General features: G+C 30.1%; 4 protein-coding genes and 1 pseudogene across 5 annotated transcripts; 1 reads left to right on the plus strand and 4 right to left on the minus strand.

The window, feature by feature from the left end:
• Window positions 1-1,038: 1,038 nt before the first annotated feature.
• Window positions 1,039-4,924, minus strand: LOC122506615. Its single transcript, XM_043618911.1, has 2 exons — window positions 2,917-4,924; window positions 1,039-1,277 (listed from the first exon to the last, which is right to left on the minus strand). Exons 1-2 carry the CDS (start codon window positions 4,922-4,924, stop codon window positions 1,039-1,041), a joined length of 2,247 nt encoding a protein of 748 aa, XP_043474846.1.
• A 64-nt stretch (window positions 4,925-4,988) lies between these two features.
• Window positions 4,989-7,020, minus strand: LOC122506635. The gene is made up of 7 exons (XM_043618940.1): window positions 6,787-7,020; window positions 6,523-6,698; window positions 6,180-6,421; window positions 5,922-6,100; window positions 5,675-5,831; window positions 5,422-5,594; window positions 4,989-5,342 (listed from the first exon to the last, which is right to left on the minus strand). Exons 4-7 carry the CDS (start codon window positions 6,006-6,008, stop codon window positions 4,989-4,991), a joined length of 771 nt encoding a protein of 256 aa, XP_043474875.1. The 5' UTR covers window positions 6,009-6,100; window positions 6,180-6,421; window positions 6,523-6,698; window positions 6,787-7,020.
• Window positions 6,881-9,041, minus strand: LOC122506637 (histone H2A-like). Of its 2 annotated transcripts, none has more exons than XM_043618942.1 (2): window positions 8,712-9,041; window positions 6,881-6,987 (listed from the first exon to the last, which is right to left on the minus strand). In XM_043618942.1, exons 1-2 carry the CDS (start codon window positions 8,975-8,977, stop codon window positions 6,966-6,968), a joined length of 288 nt encoding a protein of 95 aa, XP_043474877.1. In that variant the 5' UTR covers window positions 8,978-9,041; the 3' UTR covers window positions 6,881-6,965. The 2 variants fall into 2 exon arrangements, with proteins under 2 accessions (XP_043474877.1, XP_043474878.1); XM_043618943.1 differs by lacking the exon at window positions 6,881-6,987 and adding an exon at window positions 8,352-8,405.
• A 165-nt stretch (window positions 9,042-9,206) lies between these two features.
• Window positions 9,207-9,679, plus strand: LOC122506636 (histone H2B). Its single transcript, XM_043618941.1, has one exon. The coding sequence runs from the start codon at window positions 9,262-9,264 to the stop codon at window positions 9,631-9,633; it is 372 nt and encodes a 123-aa protein (XP_043474876.1). The 5' UTR covers window positions 9,207-9,261; the 3' UTR covers window positions 9,634-9,679.
• Window positions 9,680-13,286: 3,607 nt separating this feature from the next.
• On the minus strand, window positions 13,287-13,405 carry LOC122506753 (annotated as a pseudogene).
• Between the last annotated feature and the right edge of the window lie 4,907 nt (window positions 13,406-18,312).

The following is an 18,312-nucleotide window of genomic DNA, read 5'->3' on the forward strand; positions in this document are numbered from 1 at the left end:
AAGTTATTTCAAAAAATACAAAAATCAATTTTTCTCAAAAATTAAAAAATTGCTAAAAATTTTATCAAAATCCGTCAAAACGTGTAAGAGAAAATTTGTCGACAAGAAACGGTGACATACATTTGTTCCTTTCGACGAAATATATGTACTACACTTGAAAATTTGTAAAAATTGATTCTAAGAAATTCTACATCACTATAAGGCTTTCTTTGAGAGGAAGCAAAAATGGAAAGGATTTATAAATAATATATAATAAAGCATGTTAAAAATTAAGGTACTACTACACTTTAGAAGGCTCTTAAAAGACCAAATTTAAAAAAAAAATTTCTTAGGTCTTTTATCATAAATATTTAAAAAAACTTTTTTGCCTATATTAGTACATATTTGGAGAATTAAAATAATGGTTTGTTTTTAATTTTTATTTAATATCATAATCTGTAGACAGCATTCAGATCGAAACTCCAAAAAGTTGGTTGTCCAATTGCGGACATCAGTTTATCTCAAGATTGACAAATCGGAAACAAAAAATCCAAATTGCTTTTTAAAAAGGAAGGTGTCTTGCATAGAAATCTACCACCATTAATGAAAAATAGCAGATGTTTCAATAATTTTTGTCAAAATACACTATGTTTTTCAGTATTTTTCTAGTCTGCAAAAATGTTTTTTTTTTTAGTTTTTCGACCATTTTATGGTAAATTCTCACACAGGATATGCTAACAAACAAACGAGTTATTATTTATTAAAATCGGTTCAGTAGATTCAGAGATAAACTGTCCGCAATTTGAGAAAACGTTATTTTGAGAAATTCTAAAGTGTACCCAACAATTCATGAAACATACTGTTTTGTGAGTCAGGAAGGCAGATGAAATTGTCAGACTGCATAACTAAATAAAACTTACTGCATTTATTTCATATCATATGAAAATATTAGTTTTCATATGAGAAGTATTAAATGTAAAGAACAAAGAATTCAAACGTAAAAATATTTGTTGGCCCTGAAAAGGGCCGATTGTTTTGTGTGAGGGTGAGTGGAAAAATTTAAGCTTTCTTTTCTGTCTTCTTCGGCAAAAGAACAGCTTGAATGTTGGGGAGAACACCACCCTGGGCGATGGTGACGCCAGAAAGGAGCTTATTTAATTCCTCGTCGTTCCTGATGGCGAGTTGGAGATGACGGGGGATGATTCTCGACTTCTTGTTGTCACGAGCTGCGTTTCCGGCCAACTCCAAGACTTCGGCAGCCAAGTATTCCATAACTGCGGCTAGGTAAACTGGAGCACCTGCACGGAAAAAAATAATTCAGTATATTTTACATAACTAATTTCGGAATAGCGGATACGGAGAGGAGTTTAGTGTAAGTTAAAACAGAATCAATATTAATATATGAAGAATGAGTTTCACAAAAGCTCGAAAAAAACTTCTGTGGAATTCACAAATGTTATCAATATAAGTTCTGCAGTGATCGGTTGGGTGTTTTGCTTCAAGAGTTTTGTAAAATGTGTCGCCCGAAGCGCATGCGCGCACGGAGAGAAGTTCACGATAAAAAAGACGAAAAAAGAATTTGTTAAAGCACCAATGGAGCTCCTGGACAATTTTTTCTCTTACTCTATAGGAGATAGATGATTGGTTCAACACATTCGACTACATAACCACAACGCAGTGGTTCGCTTTGATTGGCTTATCTTATTCTAACACTAATTTAACGGAAATACGCATACATATAAACGAATTCTGACGCAACGCATATACAATATAATTCGCACTGTAAATGAAAGAATTGAGTTTCTTTATATACTAACAGAGCAGATTAAACTGCGCTTGTGAGAAAAGTCAATATACTTAATATTAATTAAAAAAAAAAAATGATTTCTTTAAAAGTTATACAAAATATTTTATAGTTTTTTAAAATAAAATTTTGTAATTAAAATTAATTATAATAAGGTTATAATATATTTAAATAATTACATTAAAATTATTTTATAACTTATAATTTATTGAATTTAAATTTAAATAAATATTATTTAATGAACCGACAATTGAGTAATTAATTCAGAGATATGTTTCGTATATATCAGATAAATATACCAAGTAGAATATCTAATAAATTTAAAATATAAGTAAATTTTAAAAGGCATTTTTTTGTTAAAGAAAATATTTATTTCGATGCTTAAAAATAATTTTATATAATTGACAAACTATTATTATTATTAAATTAAATTTAAATAATTAACATATAAATTATGTAAAATAAATTATTAGAAAAACTTATAAAACATTTATTCACTTTTTAACTATAAATTATATTTTATTTTTTTATAATTTATTTTAAATCGTCGTTTATTTTCATATTAAAATCAATATCGTTATTTTGCACGTGCATTAACAAATTATTTAAAAATTAACTCTCTTTTTAAATTCTATATTACACCCAAGTTTTTACAATGTAGTTAAAACCGTCGCTTATTTTATTTTTCGTAGTTACAATTGTATTAAAATCAATATAATCTTTTGGAAGAACGCAGTACGAGAAACAACTTTCATCGAAAACTTTAAATGCTTGTAAATGTTCAATAAAATAGCAATCGTGAAGCTGTTTAGCTATTATTTCAAATTTCTCGTCTACTATTAACATAACGTCAACCAAATAAAAAATCGTTTCATTTTCTGAAAAATAGACAACAACATGACCAGGTTTTAATTTATGACCACTGCATTCTATCCAATTTGTTACGAACAAATTGTTCTTCTGAAGTGGTGTGAGCAAATGCGAAAAGTGTTCTGCATCAGGCAGGTCAGAAAACGATTTGAATCGAATTGGACCGTTTCTAAACGGTGCATGTGTATCATTTTTGTTCAAAAATCGATAGTTTAGCATAAGTTGACTTTTCACAGCTATAGTTCGACAGACGTTTTTTCTACATATGGAGACATGAGAGGCAACTTTCCCCTCCCTATGTTTTCCCTCAAAACGAATTGTGCTTAAAGATGCAAGAGGACCAACTGCTTTCATCACTCGTGGGTAGTGAATTAAAAAATGATGTTTGGGTTTTAAGCAACCGGGATACAATCTCGAAAGTTCAGTCAAATATTCCGTTATTTCTGTATCCAGCCACTTATATGTTTCAGAATTAATAACTTTGCTGAAAATAATCTCTATTATTATTTTTAATTTGATAAGTAATTGCCAGTGAGGATCGTCTTCCGGAACGAATGGTCCGATCAGGAGAAATAGATTTCGGAATAAGTTCATCATCTCAGAGGCTGACATAATGAGACATCCTTTTTTAATTTGTTGCTCCAAAACAGGCATAGGCTTATTTGTTTTTGAATTATCACCGTAATTGAAACCAGCAATTCGAAGGTTTAAATCGTCCAGTGTGAAATATTTTTTTTTATATATGAAATAATCTAATGCCTGCGCTACATCGTATCTTAATACACCATCTGGAACATCATGTAAGGGATCCACATATAAATTTTCCGTATGATCAAAATTGGACATCTCGTCAAAAACACAGGCTTCTTTGATTCCTGAAACCGAAACATTATTTTTTGCCAAAAGCTCATTATAATTTTCGCGATTTCGAAGTTTACAATCTCGTTCATTAAACACAAATTGTATATTTTTTCGTTCGGTTAAACAATGCCAACAAAAGTAGGTAGCTTGGAAACTTTCAGCATATCCTAAAATTGATTTAATTCCAAGATTATCTCCGTAAATCAAAATTAAGCTAAAGTGTACTTGTTTCGTAACATTGTCAACTTTTATTGGTATGCCCTCATGTAGAAGGAATTCTAGTTCTTCCATAGCTTTCGTGAAAATAATTCTATTTTGGTATTGTACACGATGTTTTGTATTAAACAGCAAAAAGAGAAAGATATTTTCTAGTTTAGATTGCAAATCGGGAGGAAGAGCAGGGCAACTTAAGTATGTTGCACCACATTTGTTGACACCTTTATGACTGCCTAACGGGTTGTTGGTTTCATAGTCGTCGAACGCTAGTATTAAAGGTAAAACAATCTTATCTTTAAAGGATTTAACTTTCTCCTGATACAAAGATCCTTGAATAATGTTTTGAATTACGAATTTATTTTCTTTAACATTTTCCATGTACTGTAAAGTATTTTTCAGAATATCTGGCAATTCAAAAAACAGTTTCAATACTTTTCTGATGGGTATAAATTGTGCGCAAATCTCTTTAATGGAAGATACTTTTTCTCCATTTTTTTCGACAATAACTTTGGCCTCACCAAGTTTATAATTTTGAGGTGGTATAAAAGTCCCATTTTTCTCAAACAATTTTAATCGCTTAGCTTCTGTTTTAATATTATGGAAAGGATTTGAGAATTCATCTAAAACCTCACTGATTTCAGAAAGAGTAAAGGAATTTTTTGAAAAACTTGCTGCCTTGTTGTTAAATTCATTTTTAACGGAATTCGTGTAACTTTCAAATAAGTCGGAGACATCATTTATAATTTCATTAACATACTTTCTCGATACACTAGTTAATTTATACAGTTTAGCGGCAAACAACGTTGTTTTGGTCTTGAAGTCAGTTTCATAATTTTCTGATACATCAGAGGAAAAGATATCTTCAATTTCATCCTCGACAAAATAATCAGATTCATCACTTGAACTGTCCGAACTTTCAGTATATAATTCTTCATCTGCTGTTGCGTCTTCAATAACAGACGGTAAACTGAAATCGGCATTAAAATTTTTTTTTTCCCATATTTGATGAGGGAGTAATTCAACGCCATGTTTTAAATTACGATGTTTTTTATACGAACAAAAATTTTCATACTTCTTTTGACAAGCAGATTCTGTACATTGAAACGTATCGTAATACCTATGCGCTAACTCTACATGAAGCACTAAAGTCTTGTTATTGTCAAATGAACAATCACACGCGAAACATTTAAACATCGTGAAAAAAGTTTTTAAAAATTTAAATTTGTAATTAAAAAGAATTCTTTTAAAAAGACAGCAATTATGTCGTTTTAAGTTCTTTAAGAAGATTGTCTATTTGCTTTTCGAGAGTTCTCGTTTTTATAGACACTTTTTCTCCAGTTGGTCTAATCTCAAAAAAAGCTCGTTGAATGAAGTTCCAAACATTATATGTTTCAACTGGGTAGGCACATTTCAACGAATAAAAAGCTTTAAACGTAAAATCGACTGATTGTAAAACAGAGGTACACTCGAACCATGTGTCATCAATAACTGCATATACTTTTTGTACGTTAAGTAACGATCCAACAACGACAAATATTGGTTGCAACGTTAGCTTCTTTGATAAAAGAGTCACCTTCAATCTGTCGAGTGTTGCGTCTTCTTCATTAGAAACCTGTGAAACGATTTTTTATTTTATAAAACAATTCTCAGATTATAATAATATATTGTATAAATATATAAAGTATATTTACAGGTATGACCAGCATGTAGGATTCTCGCTTATCATTTAAAGATTTTTTCACTTGAGTATCTTCCGGAACCTGGTTTTCAGTAGTAGTTGTCCTTTTTCGCTTTTGTGGTTTTTTTATTTCAGCCGTCGGAACTATGTAAATCAGAAGATGAACCAATACAGCATCTTGATGCTCTAAAAGAATGATATATATACAAGTAAAGTAAATTTGAAATTAAAAGTAATAATGTAATATTTTAGAGATGTCCCATTACCTTGTGGTAATGTTGATATCAAACTTAACAAGGTTTTATCCTCCGGTTGTAATTTGATTGTTTTTAAAATTTTTATCAAATGATTTTTAACCAAAACCCAGTTTAACATAAGGTTATTTACTTTTTCTGGGTATAGTATTTGAAAATCTAATTGTATCTGTAAAAAAGTTTAAAAAATTATTTTATATTAGTCAAGTTAAAAATCAATTTTAACTACTATACTATTTTATATTATTTTTATACTTACTAATTGAAAACCTAATTGCTCTTTCAAACCTTTAAATTTATTACAATAATCATGAACGCTTATTTCCTCCAGTGTTAAAATTTGCATTCGAGCCTCATGCGTTTCACACCAAAATTGTTTTATTTCATCCACATTGTCCGAGTGAGCTTCTAGGTATTTGATCTTATTATCAATTGTTTCTAAAAAATAAATATTTCTATTATATATCTCTTAACTAGAAAATAATAACATTTTTTTATACAAATGAAAAAGTATTACCTTCGAAAACACAAAGTCTACCTTCTGAAGGATTTTTATCGATTTTCTTGGAATGGGGTTTTATAATTCCCTGTTTTCTTAATTCACCTTTAATATAATCGAAGTGATATTTTACTTTTCCCGCTGACGGAAATCGGACTCCGTTTTCGATTGTAAATGGGGTGAAATAAGTGGCCGCATTTTCGCTTTGAAAAACTTTTTCAATGGTAGTCGAAAAATTTATTAATTCGGAGGCATCGATGCTAAATGAAATAAGTACGTAATGTAATAAATATAATTTTTATACGAGAATAAAAAAATATAATTTTTATTATAGTAGTTAAATTGTTACAATAAAACTTACTTCCAGTCATCCAACGGCGCTTCTTTAAATTCTTGAAGAAGTTCTTTCTTCTTCAGATCGACAAATTTATGCACCAATATCTTTCTACTCTTTTCTGTTAAATATCCCCCTTGTTCGTTGTAAGCGTGAGCAACTAACTTCAATGTTTCGCCGCATCCGATAAATTTTTTTAATCGCTAAAAATTAATAATTTACTTTAAATTTATCATATAATACATAATTTAAGAAATAATTTACTGTTTTTAAAAACATTAATGAACTTACCAAATAGTGCGGATTCGTTTCCCAGTTAATTTTATTATTCTTATGAACCTCTTCGGATTGTTCACGGGTTTCTTTCGAAACAGTCTCTTCTAACTGCGTATTTTGATTTATTGCTGACAAATTCGTATAAATCGAGTTCCTAGTGTCTATTTCCTTTTGAATTTCCTTGTCAGATAGAACTACTGGTTGAGGTACGTTGTGCTGCGAAATCAAATCTAAACCCTGCAAACAGTATTTTTTTTACTATTGTTTAATTATTAATTTAAAAAATGAATAAAATTAACATTATTTAATATGGGGTACCTGACATCGATTTTTGAGACTAGCTTACCTCATCAAAGTCTGACATGATTTACCTATATGCGCGGAACCTTTGATACCTTGGAAACTCATACCTTAGAATTTACACAAACATTTTTAAAAATTGTTAAGATTGTAATTTAAATACTTTTAGGTTTATGCAATTTGTTGTTTTACCAATAGTTAAAAAAACATATTAATAATAACAGGGTGGTCACATTTAGTTTATCAATTTTCCTGACAATTTACTGACATTAAAATTATTTTCCTTAACAAAATTTTTGTAAAGGAAGATTTGAAAGATTAGAGAATACGAAAATTTAATTTTTTACAATAATTGAACTGTCCACTTTTTACATTTTTCATTTTCAAACAATAAAAATAATTTTTATTTGCTTTATTCGAAGATAATTATTTCTTAAAAAATTAGGATAAAAAACTCGAAAAATTAAGTAATTCTTAAAAACCTTTTAATGTAATTTTTTGAAAACAATTGAATTTCTTAAAACAGTTTTTGTATTATTTTAAAAAACTAATTAATTTTTTAATGAATTTTAATAAAATATTTTGAATATTTATTTTTAAAATGTTATTTTTTGTATGTATTTGAATTTTCAGAAATATGTAATTGAAAATATGTAATTAAAATTTTTGTTAATTCAATTATTTTGAAAATTTTTAATTAAAATTCTTCAAAAGTTGATTTTTATAAATTCTAACAAAATATTGGAAAAGAATTAATTATTTTTAATTAAATTTTACAAAATTTTAATTGCTGAAAATTTTTTTAACTGTATATTCAAAAATTTAAATAGAAAGATGATTCAAAAATAATTTCTGAAAGATTTGTTTATAGTTATTTTCCGCATTACAAAAATCGAAATAAATTACATTTAATACTAAAAAATATATTTTCTTGCAATATTTAGAAGGAATGTCGAAAAAGTCACAATTTTTGAAAATAAGTCGAAATAAATCTTATTTTTCTAAATTTTCCTGACAAAAATATTTTTTTTCTGACTTTTCCCTGACTTTACTGACATTTCCCTGACTTCACTAACATGTGGCCACCCTGAATAATTAATAAATATATGTAAACAAAAAACCGGTGAAAATTGAAAAACATAACCTCAAATTTCAACGAATATGAATATTTATTTTTTACGGTTTTTACCACCGAATCCACACATAAAAATAACTTTCATAGTTTTAATTTGTAATTAATTTAGATAGAAAACTATACTTACAATATTTATTGTTCACAAATAGTGAAAAACGATGGACAGGATCGACAGGATGATCACGTTTGAAACACAACACTGGAAAAAATACTTGTAATTGCTCTAACCTAAATTTGCGTAAACAAGTGACGCGCATGGCAAGTAACTATACAGGGTGTATTAAAAACACGAGGTAGTAACCAGAAACGGGACTTTCAGTACACCCTGTGTAGAATTTTGCGAAACTCTGTTCGAGAATTCACGGCAGACAGCGAAGTGAAGACTCAAACCACGTGTTATTTAGATTGTACGAGACATTTTCACCATTTTCTCATACAATATTCCTCAGAAAATACGAAACATTTCTACATTCAAGTTTATTTTAGAAATTACAACACTGCTTACAGTTTCTCCAAAATTGTTCTGCCTAAAGTAGTGAAAGTTTCTGAGTTTATGAAAAACTTCGTCAAGGAATCTAAAATATCCGCTAGTCCTAAATTAGTTTCGTAAAAAATACTGAAATAATTTTTTCCGTGTGCACCAACACGCTCGGCGTAGTTTCCTTTGCGCAAAAGCCGATGGATACGACCGACTGGGAACTGAAGTCCAGCCCGGTTGGAGCGGGTCTTTGACTTTCCCTTGGTTTTGCCACCTTTGCCACGTCCTGACATTTTCGATTTAGTTTTAGGTTAACGAAGTAAGCACAACGAAGAATTCGAAGCGAATGATATTTTGCGCCTGAAATCCGCCTATTTACACTCTCTCCACAGGTCACGCCCACAACTGCGCTCCCCTCTCTTTGTCGTGAGTGGCAGATGGTTGCAGTGAGTCCCCGCACCAATCAAAATGTAGGAGCACGACTGTAAGAGAACGTAAATAGGGCAGTTTCCGCTGCTTAACGTCAATTCGCTCTGTGTTCTCTTCGAGTTCAGACGTTCTTTCTTTGAAAACAAAGATGCCTCCTAAAGCAAGTGGTAAAGCCGTGAAGAAAGCCGGCAAGGCTCAAAAGAATATTACCAAGACCGACAAGAAGAAGAAGCGCAAGAGGAAGGAGAGCTATGCCATCTACATCTACAAAGTATTGAAGCAAGTGCACCCCGACACTGGAGTCTCCAGCAAGGCCATGAGCATCATGAATTCGTTCGTGAACGACATCTTCGAGCGCATCGCTGCCGAATCTTCCCGCTTGGCCCACTACAACAAGAGGTCCACCATCACCTCCCGGGAGATCCAAACTGCCGTCAGGCTTCTCCTTCCTGGTGAACTCGCCAAGCACGCCGTCTCTGAAGGCACCAAGGCTGTCACCAAGTACACCAGCTCAAAGTAAATTCTTGTCCACCCTCAACAAAACAATCGGCCCTTTTCAGGGCCAACAAATATTTTTACGAAAGAGTTGTTTGGTTCTACTATGTGTTTCAAAAATGTTTGACCCTGGAGAAAAATTGATATTACACAGTAGAAAAAAATCTCTATAAAACAAGACAAAATGCACGAAATCGATCATTTTATTCTTCATATAATTTCCATTCATAACATATGAATAAAAAATTTTTTTTACAAAGATAGAAATCTGAAAAAATTCATCAACATTCCTTAATATCTACTTTCAACATATTTACAAATTGTTTTTTAAAGAATTTTAAACAATTGTTTACATATTTATTTTTAACGAGAAGTACAATTTTGGCTTGTAATTGTGATAGAAACTTCAAACAAAATTTAAAATTTTTTATTCTAAATTTAATAAAAGAATTATTGTACAAGTGTAAATTTCTTTTATATTAACAATTCTTTTTTAAAATTTTTTTTAAAAGTCACTCAATAGGAAAAGTAATTGATACACTCCGAAAACTCAGGTAGTACTGTCTCGTTTATGGCTATGTCATTTTTCCTATTTTCAGGTGCCATGCAAAAAAAGGCTACGCTGGATAGCAATCCTTCCAGAAGTTCAAGGGTGTTATTGAAACTTATTGCCCTCTTTGTATGCAAAGGAAAAAAAAATTCTGAAAAAAAGAATTGTTAATATAAAAGAAATTTACACTTGTACAATAATTCTTTTATTAAATTTAGAATAAAAAATTTATTTAAAAAATTTTAAATTTTGTTTGAAGTTTCTAGCACAACTACAAGCCAAAATTGCATAATAAATATGTATGTAGACAATTGTTTAAAATTTTTTAAAAAACAATTTGTAATTGAATGGAAATTATATGAAGAATAAAATAATCTATTTCGTGCATTTTGTCTTGTTTTATAGAGATTTTTTTCTACTGAGTAATATCAATTTTTCTCCAGGGTCAAACATTTTTGAAAAACATAGTAAATGATAATTAATTTGCTTGTATAGAAATATTCTTTTGACTAAAGAATTTAGATATTTGTCTTATAGTAGACTAACTTTCGTAAAGTTGCATGTAGAAATTGAGAATTTAATAGTATCCAGTTGTAGACATTTTTTTATATTAAATATAGAAACAGTTTATTTATGGATACATATCTACTAACAGTTAAACGCATTTTTACGTCGATTGAGATCTTAGTTTTGGCTAACAAATAAATGCTAATTTGATATATTAAACAATAAGAAAATAAATATAAGACACTAATGTTTAAAAAAAATACTATATTAAAACAACGGAAGTACACGGAGAGAAATCTGCTGCTAATATTACTCGAAAGAGCACATTACTTAAATTGCTTAACGTTTCTCTTACACGGAAAAAAATTAATCTCTAAACTTGAAATAATATTAATTTCAAGTCCAATGAAATATAAGTGTATCTAAATTAAACATTATAGTCACAATTACTGTGATAAGTTGTGTTTGATTCTGTCAAACTTTATACCAGAAAACGCCATAAATTCACATCTCTGATTTAGAGATTTGTTAATTTCACAACTTTTTTTATATGAATTACATACAATTAACCGTTTTCATTTTCCGTATTTTATGAATGTTTTTCGCGTCATCATGTGGAACATTTATTTTTATTTATTAGACTTATCGGCGTTGAAAGGTCTGTGAAATTTTAAGGTTACAATTATCGCCCGACATAATACGGCACACTGACTGATTTAAATGACGTGAAATAGGTAAATAAACATTTTTCAACCACTTTTTCTCTAAACACAGACACTTTTTACAAAATAGGCCAACATACAACGGGTAAGAATCTTCTTAATAACCTAAATTCAAAAGATTGTTTAAATTCATGCAGAAACGCGGTTGTCAAGCGGTTGTAAAATGTAAAATTGGAAATGAGTGGAAAGTAATGTAATGACAGACAACAAGAAGCGGTTTACTGCCAGTCGCCAGAAGAGGGCAGAAGCATGCAGAGAGCACAATGGTCCAGCTGTTATATTCTTAGCTTTACATCACTTTCCAATTTTACATTTTACAACCGCGTTTCTGCATGAATTTAAACAATCTTTTGAATTTAAGTTATTAAGAAGATTCTTACCCGTTGTATGTTGGCCTATTTTGTAAAAAGTGTCCGTGTTTAGAGAAAAAGTGGTTGAAAAATGTTTATTTACCTATTTCACGTCATTTAAATCAGTCAGTGCCGTATTTTGTCGGGCGATAATTGTAACCTACAAATTTTACAGACCTTCCAACGCCGTTAAAACAAAAAAATGAAATAAAAATATAAAATTCGTATTGTGTTTTAAAAATATCCAACTACTTTTTTATACTTGTCAATGTATAGTTCATACAGGGAAAACAATATAAATATTTTGTGAATAATTCTCACTCTAAATTGTGATAAATTATAAATTCTTATTACATCGAGTTATTACAAAAAATACGAATTATATAAATATACGACTAAAATGTTTAATATTGTTTATTCAAATAATATATTAGATTTGAATTTATTCAAGTAAGTTGATAGTTTAGAACATATGTTCCATGTCATAAAATTTATTGAGATTCCTAATATCATTTTTAGGCATAAGAAATACGTGTTCTTCACAATACTAATATTCGGATTAGATATAATACCAAATTTCAGTTTTAGTGATCTGCTTACATCTTACGTCCGATTCCAGTGATAGTTTATGCCTAAATCTCAGATTTAATCACTAATTTAGAGATTAATTTTTTTCCGTGTATATTTTTAGCATCGATTCATATACTTATTGTAAAAATACTTTCAATGCAATAAGCATAAGAGATAGTAGCTAATTTTGCACGAAATCTTTATTATAAATACAAAGAGAACGTGCTATAAAAGTATTAGATTCTTCTTATAAGAATCGCTCGAACTCCGACTGATTTTCAGGCGGACTTTATACAACACAATCTTACCTGTGTATATACGCACATATAACTCACACACATATATTTCTCTCTCTCTATATTTGATATTTCTCTGTCCTGTAAAACATTATTATATATTATATGTAGTATTTAATACTTGTTGCTGTTAAAAAGATAATATTTATTTAATAGTAAGTATATTATTTAAAAATTATTGCATTTTTATTCGTGTTTGAATATATAAGTAACATGTGAAAATTGTTAGGTTATGTTATTGCAAACGTCACCGCTTTGTACGCGTTCCGTTCCTCGAAACCATCCAGAGAAATATATATGTGTGTGTGAGTTATATGTGCGTACACGCAAGTAAGATTGTGTTGTATAAAGTCCGCCTGAAAATCAGTCGGAGTTCGAGCGATTCTTATAAGAAGAATCTAATACTTTTATAGCACGTTCTCTTTATATTTATAATAAAGATTTCGTGCAAAATTAGCAGCTGCTTTTTGATTTTATTGCATCGAACTCTCCATTACATTAAATAGATGATTTCGTATATAAATTATTATAACCTCAAGCTAAAATTCTATTCAGCAGTGACTAATAAAATTTGTAAAGATTCTGCAAGCAATAATAGCAACAGATTTCTCTCCGTGTACATAAACGAATTACAATAAACTAGTCAGATAAAATTTAATTGGATAAATTTTAATTAAAAAAGAAGTCAACACTACGCGGTATTCCCAAGCGGTCACCCATCCAAGTACTAACCGCGCTCAATGTCGCTTAACTTTGGTGATCAGACGAGAACCAGTGCTTTACAACATTTTTGTTTGTTTGTTTGTAAACCAATATTTATTTAACAAGAAATATATGTACATTATTTACAGATTTTAGTCTTATAAAAAACATTGGAAAAAAGACATAACTTAAACTATAATTTCTCTTAAACTGTGTGATCCCTTCGCGGATTCTCGCAGATATGACAAAAGAGAGCTTTGATTTATTTTCTTAATTTTTGCTTTTTGTGTTAGTTTTCTGGGTACGACGAAATTGTACCATTTTTACATTTTACATGGACTATAAAAATTCTTTATAAAAACTAGTCTCAACATAAATCTTTGTTAAGTTATAAAAAAAAGGGAAAAAATTAGCTGGTCGAAATTTTATTCGATGCAATTATAATATATTTAATGAGTTTTGTAATTAAACAAGCCACCAATATTTATCTGCTTTATTCCTATAGGAACCTTTTTTGTCCCTTTTAGGTAAGCTGGTTGAATATTTTAAATTTACATCTTGATTTTCTATTTGCTCAAGCGTGTATTCGATTTTTCTATTAAGTTTGTTACGTTTAATGTGATAAATGACAGGCACATTATTTCTATCTTGAATTAACCCTAATTGGTCGAGGTATGTGAACGCTTCTGGTGGTATAAATCCACTGTGTAGTGTTTTTTCAAAATACAATGAGTTTGGAAAATAAGGTCCATATATTAAACTATTTACATTATTATTTGCGGAGTTTACTATGTGATCTCGAACGATTTTAAGTATAAATACATCGATTCTACTGATATTCGCTTTATCGTACAATATTTGGTTTGCATATGTTTTCTTATAATTCGATTCTGGGGTATTGTATAAATTAAGACATACGCGCAAACAAACGCGTTCGAACTTCCGGAGATCTTCCATAGTAGTAGGACTAATGTTGTACCAAGTTTGTGCTCCATACGTTAGTATGGGTCGAATTAACAATAAATAACACACTACTTTCACTTTATAATCAAGATGTTTTGAATGAAACAGAGCGCTACAAGCATAGAAAGCTTTTTTTGCTTTATTAATTTGTTTTTCAATATGTTTATTAAATTGTAACGTATCTTGAAGATATACACCTAAGTAACGCACGCAAGTACAGTGTTTCAGTCTAACTTCCGAGTCTTTATTTTCTTTAATGTGAAATTCTCTCCATATTCCGGTATTTGGTTTGTTTATTCCTTTAGGTCGGAACAATATTGTTTCGCATTTATCAATGTTCACTTTTAGTTTCCAAGTATGACAATAGTAAAGAACATTTTCGAATATACCCTGTAGTTCGTCCTGAATACTAGCTACTTTCTTTCCAGACACTGTGATAATGAGGTCATCAGCGAATGCTATTCCCTTAATGTTAGGTTTTGTATTTATACCGTACAGCTTTAAGAGGTCATACATGTAAATAATAAACAATATTGCTGATGTTACTGCCCCTTGCTGCAGCCCGTTTTTAATGTTAAATATCTTTTTTGATTTAGACTTATTATCACTCACAAAGAATTTCTTATTATGTAACATTGTCCATAAAAATCTCACCAAAAATATGGGAAATCCCTTTTTAAGCAATTTATAAAATAGACCGTCCAGCCAGACTGAGTCGAATGCTTTTTCTAAATCAATTAAGCATGAGCCTACGAATTTATTTTGATTTAGATCCCAACAGACGTCAGACACTAATTTGTTGACCGCATGTAAAGTGGAATGATGGGCACGGAAGCCGAATTGTTCTTCTGGTAATATTTCGTTTTTTGCACAATGCCTAATAATATTTTCGTTTATAAATCTTTCAAATAGTTTACCTATATTTGATAAAAGGCTAACTGGTCTATAGCTACCTAGATAACAACCTTCTTTTTCTTTCTTTCTTATTGGGACAACTTTCGCTATCTTCCAATAGTCTGGAAAGTAGTTGTTATTAATCATGTTGTTGAACAATATCGTATAATCCTTAATTATGCTAACCGGTAAATTTCTTAAGACTACATTTGGGATTCCATCATCCCCCGCCGATTTCTTTGTATTTAATTTTCGAAATAGTTTAATTATTTTTTCACAAGTGCAAAAATATTTTTCGTCTTCTTGGAATTTAGGATTTGTTGCCCTGTTATTATTATTAAATTCTATTAAAGTTTTACCGTTTTTCAAATCATTTAGTAGATCGTTTTCGAATGGTTCTAATTTTTTGTTAATAATATTTGTTAATTCTGGTCGACCTAAGTTTTCATTTTGGACGTAAACTGAGGCAAAATGTGCACCAATTATTTTTGTTTTATCATCGGGTTCAGATATTATAAAGTTATCATTTTCATCTTTTCCTATATTATTAGTGTCAATTTCTACCGAATCTAACAATTCTTTTTTATTTGCTGGGACTTTTAATGAGGGCATTTCAGTTTGACTTTTTGATTTGAAAACTTTATTTATTTCAGGAAACATATTTTTGCTATCTTTAAGTGAAATGGAAGATATTCTTCCATGCCAGTAATTATTTATAGACTTTGAGAATTCATTTTTTAAGCTTTCCTTTACCTCATGCAATAAATACTCAAACATTCTGATTTCTTCTTTATCAGCCTTTTGTTTTTTGAGTCTATTAATTTTCGATAGAAGAAAACTTTTTCTACTTTGCAATTTCTTAATCTTATGATTTATATACTTTCCTATCGAATCAAAACTTTTAATTTTAGGAACTGAGACCTCTATTGCTTCATGAATTAGGTTATTTAGTTTTAAAAGGTGATCATCGATTTCGTTATTATTTAAGTTAACATTACTAGGGACCTCGCTTTTATGTGAATCAAAGAATGTTTCAAAGTCTTCCCAATTACCCTTATTAAAATTATATCTGTGTGATGTCTGGTCTATTTCTATAGGAAGGTCTTCCATACCTGTAAGTGAGACTGATAATTCTATGGCATTGTGATCGCTATCGTATGTTATTACTTTTAATTTATTATTTACAAGATTATTTACTGTTATTCTGTGATCCAAAAGACTAATATCTAGATATGAGTTACCAGCTGGATAAGTAGGTTCACAGGGACCGATAAGTTTAATTCTGTGTTTTATGTCGTTATTTTTTAACCAATTTCTAAAAAAGACACCTCTCTGATTAACTGAAGTACCACCCCAATCCTGATGATTAGCGTTAAGATCCCCGGCCAGGATATACCAGTTTTCGTTCTCATACAGTCTCAATTCGCTAAATAACGTATCTAGATCTCTTATAAAATTTTCCTTTGTGTTGCTTGCAGCATAAGCACTGATTATAAAAAGGTTTTGTTTATTGGGAAGCGGTAATTTTACTATTGTTACTTCTAACGATTTTAATTTATTTTTTGACTTTAATTCGATTTTGTGATGTTTTATTCCCTTTTTTATTAGAATTGCGGTGCCCCCACCTCCCTTATTGATTGCTGATCTATCATTTCTTAAAACTGTGTATTTTTCGAATTGCAGTATATGTCTATTACTAAGCTTTGTTTCACTTAATAATACTAACTCTGGATTATGTTTATTAGTTAATTGCATAATATTGTATCTTTTTTGATTTGTAATTATTGAATTTACGTTAATAGCAATAATTTTAATTTTTTCAAAAGAAAGTTGACTAGACTTATTTCTTTACTATATTACGATTATATAACTTATTATTTGGCGTAAGGTCCATTTTGTATTTTTTTAGAATTAAATAGTATTTGGATATTCTCCGCATTTTGCTGTACTGCTCTCTTTATTTCTACTAGCTCTCCTGTAATGAAAGTCATAAAATTTGTCTTAAACGTGTCTAGAATTGATTCTATTTTATTTTGCAAAAACGCGGTTTGATCACTTATATTGTCATTGACAGTCTCACTTGCTGACTCTTCTTTATTATTGCTATGGACAATTTTCGCGTAAGAGAGTGTCGGATTTACGTAATTTGCAATTCTCGCAAATTTATCTTGTCTTTGTAATTTGTTATTATGAATGCGCTCTTTAATTTTATCTTGTGTCTCTTTTAATTTTGGGCACCCTCTATACGAGGCAGGATGACCGTAACTCCTGCAATGAACACAAAAAAGTTTTGTAAAATCGCGAATTTCCCCTTCGTCCTTCTCATTCATCTTACAATTTCCCGGCTCGTGCTTCTCTGAACACTTCACACATCGGTATTGCCTATTGCAATACTTTGAAACATGCCCTATTCTTTGGCAATTTTTACATTGTACCCCCTCTTTTCGTGAAACCCTGTCCCATCGAATGACTTGACTGGCTAGACGGTCTACTTTTAACAAATTTGAAACTTTTGAAGTTCCTGGCAATTGCACTAAAAAAGCATCTCCGCCCCTTTTGGCTTTAAAAAATGTTTTTGTATTTATTTTTTGTATTTTATTGATTATAACGCTGTCTAAATTTAAATTTGTTAATTCTTGCTCGATATCTTTTTCGTCGAAATCGCCTACAATCCCTTTTAATAAAAACGAGTGAATTTTTCTTTCTTTAGGAGTTCTAGTAAAGAAATCTACTTTATTTAGTTTTAATATTTCTAACGCAAGATCAAAAGTTTCTAAATTACGTACTTTTAATACACTTTTAACCGCAGAAAAATTATGTAATACAAAGTTATTTTTATCAATTTTTTCGTTTAACCACGCTATTATATTTTTAGTGTTACCATTATAAATGTTGATTGGAGGAAGTTTCGAAGTAAACTTGTTTCTCGCTGCAATTGTTTTTCTGCGCTGCTTGCTGTCTGTCTGTGTTTTATTCTTGCTCGGAGTTGAACCTTGTGTGAAGTCATCTGTAATCTCGCTCTGCATTTCCTTCGAATTGTCGTCATCATGTTTTTCTTGTTGTTGAAGCGTACTTAGAACCTCAAATTTATTTCGTCCCGCAAATTTAGATGATATAGTTTCCTGATTGCACTCATCGCTTTTATGCTCG

This window comes from Leptopilina heterotoma, unplaced genomic scaffold, assembly GCF_015476425.1.
Source record: "Leptopilina heterotoma isolate Lh14 unplaced genomic scaffold, ASM1547642v1 Lhet_43, whole genome shotgun sequence".
Classification (NCBI taxonomy): Eukaryota; Metazoa; Arthropoda; class Insecta; order Hymenoptera; family Figitidae; genus Leptopilina; species Leptopilina heterotoma.